Genomic DNA, 225 nt, shown 5'->3' with positions numbered 1-225 from the left:
GTCTTTGCCTGCTGTGGACACGGGTGTTTCCGGAGCGGTGGAATTGCCCAATGCGGAAGTATCGATGCCGGCGAAGAAGCGTGGATTCCAGTTTGGTTTCGGCAGCAAGGGTAAAGGTGCGAAGAAGGTTGCTAAGCCGGAAATTGCAGCGACTGCCGGTGCCGACGCGTCTTTGGATGCGGATGTGCGATTGCCTGAGGTGAGCGTCGATGTGGCCGCGGACGT

The 225-nt window shown here is 58.7% G+C and overlaps 1 protein-coding gene across 1 annotated transcript; it reads left to right on the top strand.

Annotated features, from left to right (window-relative positions):
- Positions 1-64: 64 nt before the first annotated feature.
- Positions 65-199, top strand: T265_16379 (hypothetical protein; the record flags this gene model as incomplete). The annotated part of the gene is made up of 1 exon (XM_009180012.1): positions 65-199. A coding segment is annotated over one exon (135 nt), but the record flags the coding sequence as incomplete, so codon positions are not given.
- Positions 200-225: the final 26 nt, after the last annotated feature.

This window comes from Opisthorchis viverrini (genome assembly GCF_000715545.1).
Source record: "Opisthorchis viverrini unplaced genomic scaffold scaffold44481, whole genome shotgun sequence".
In the NCBI taxonomy this organism is placed as follows: domain Eukaryota; kingdom Metazoa; phylum Platyhelminthes; class Trematoda; order Opisthorchiida; family Opisthorchiidae; genus Opisthorchis; species Opisthorchis viverrini.
This window is presented reverse-complemented; position numbering and strand designations above follow the sequence as displayed.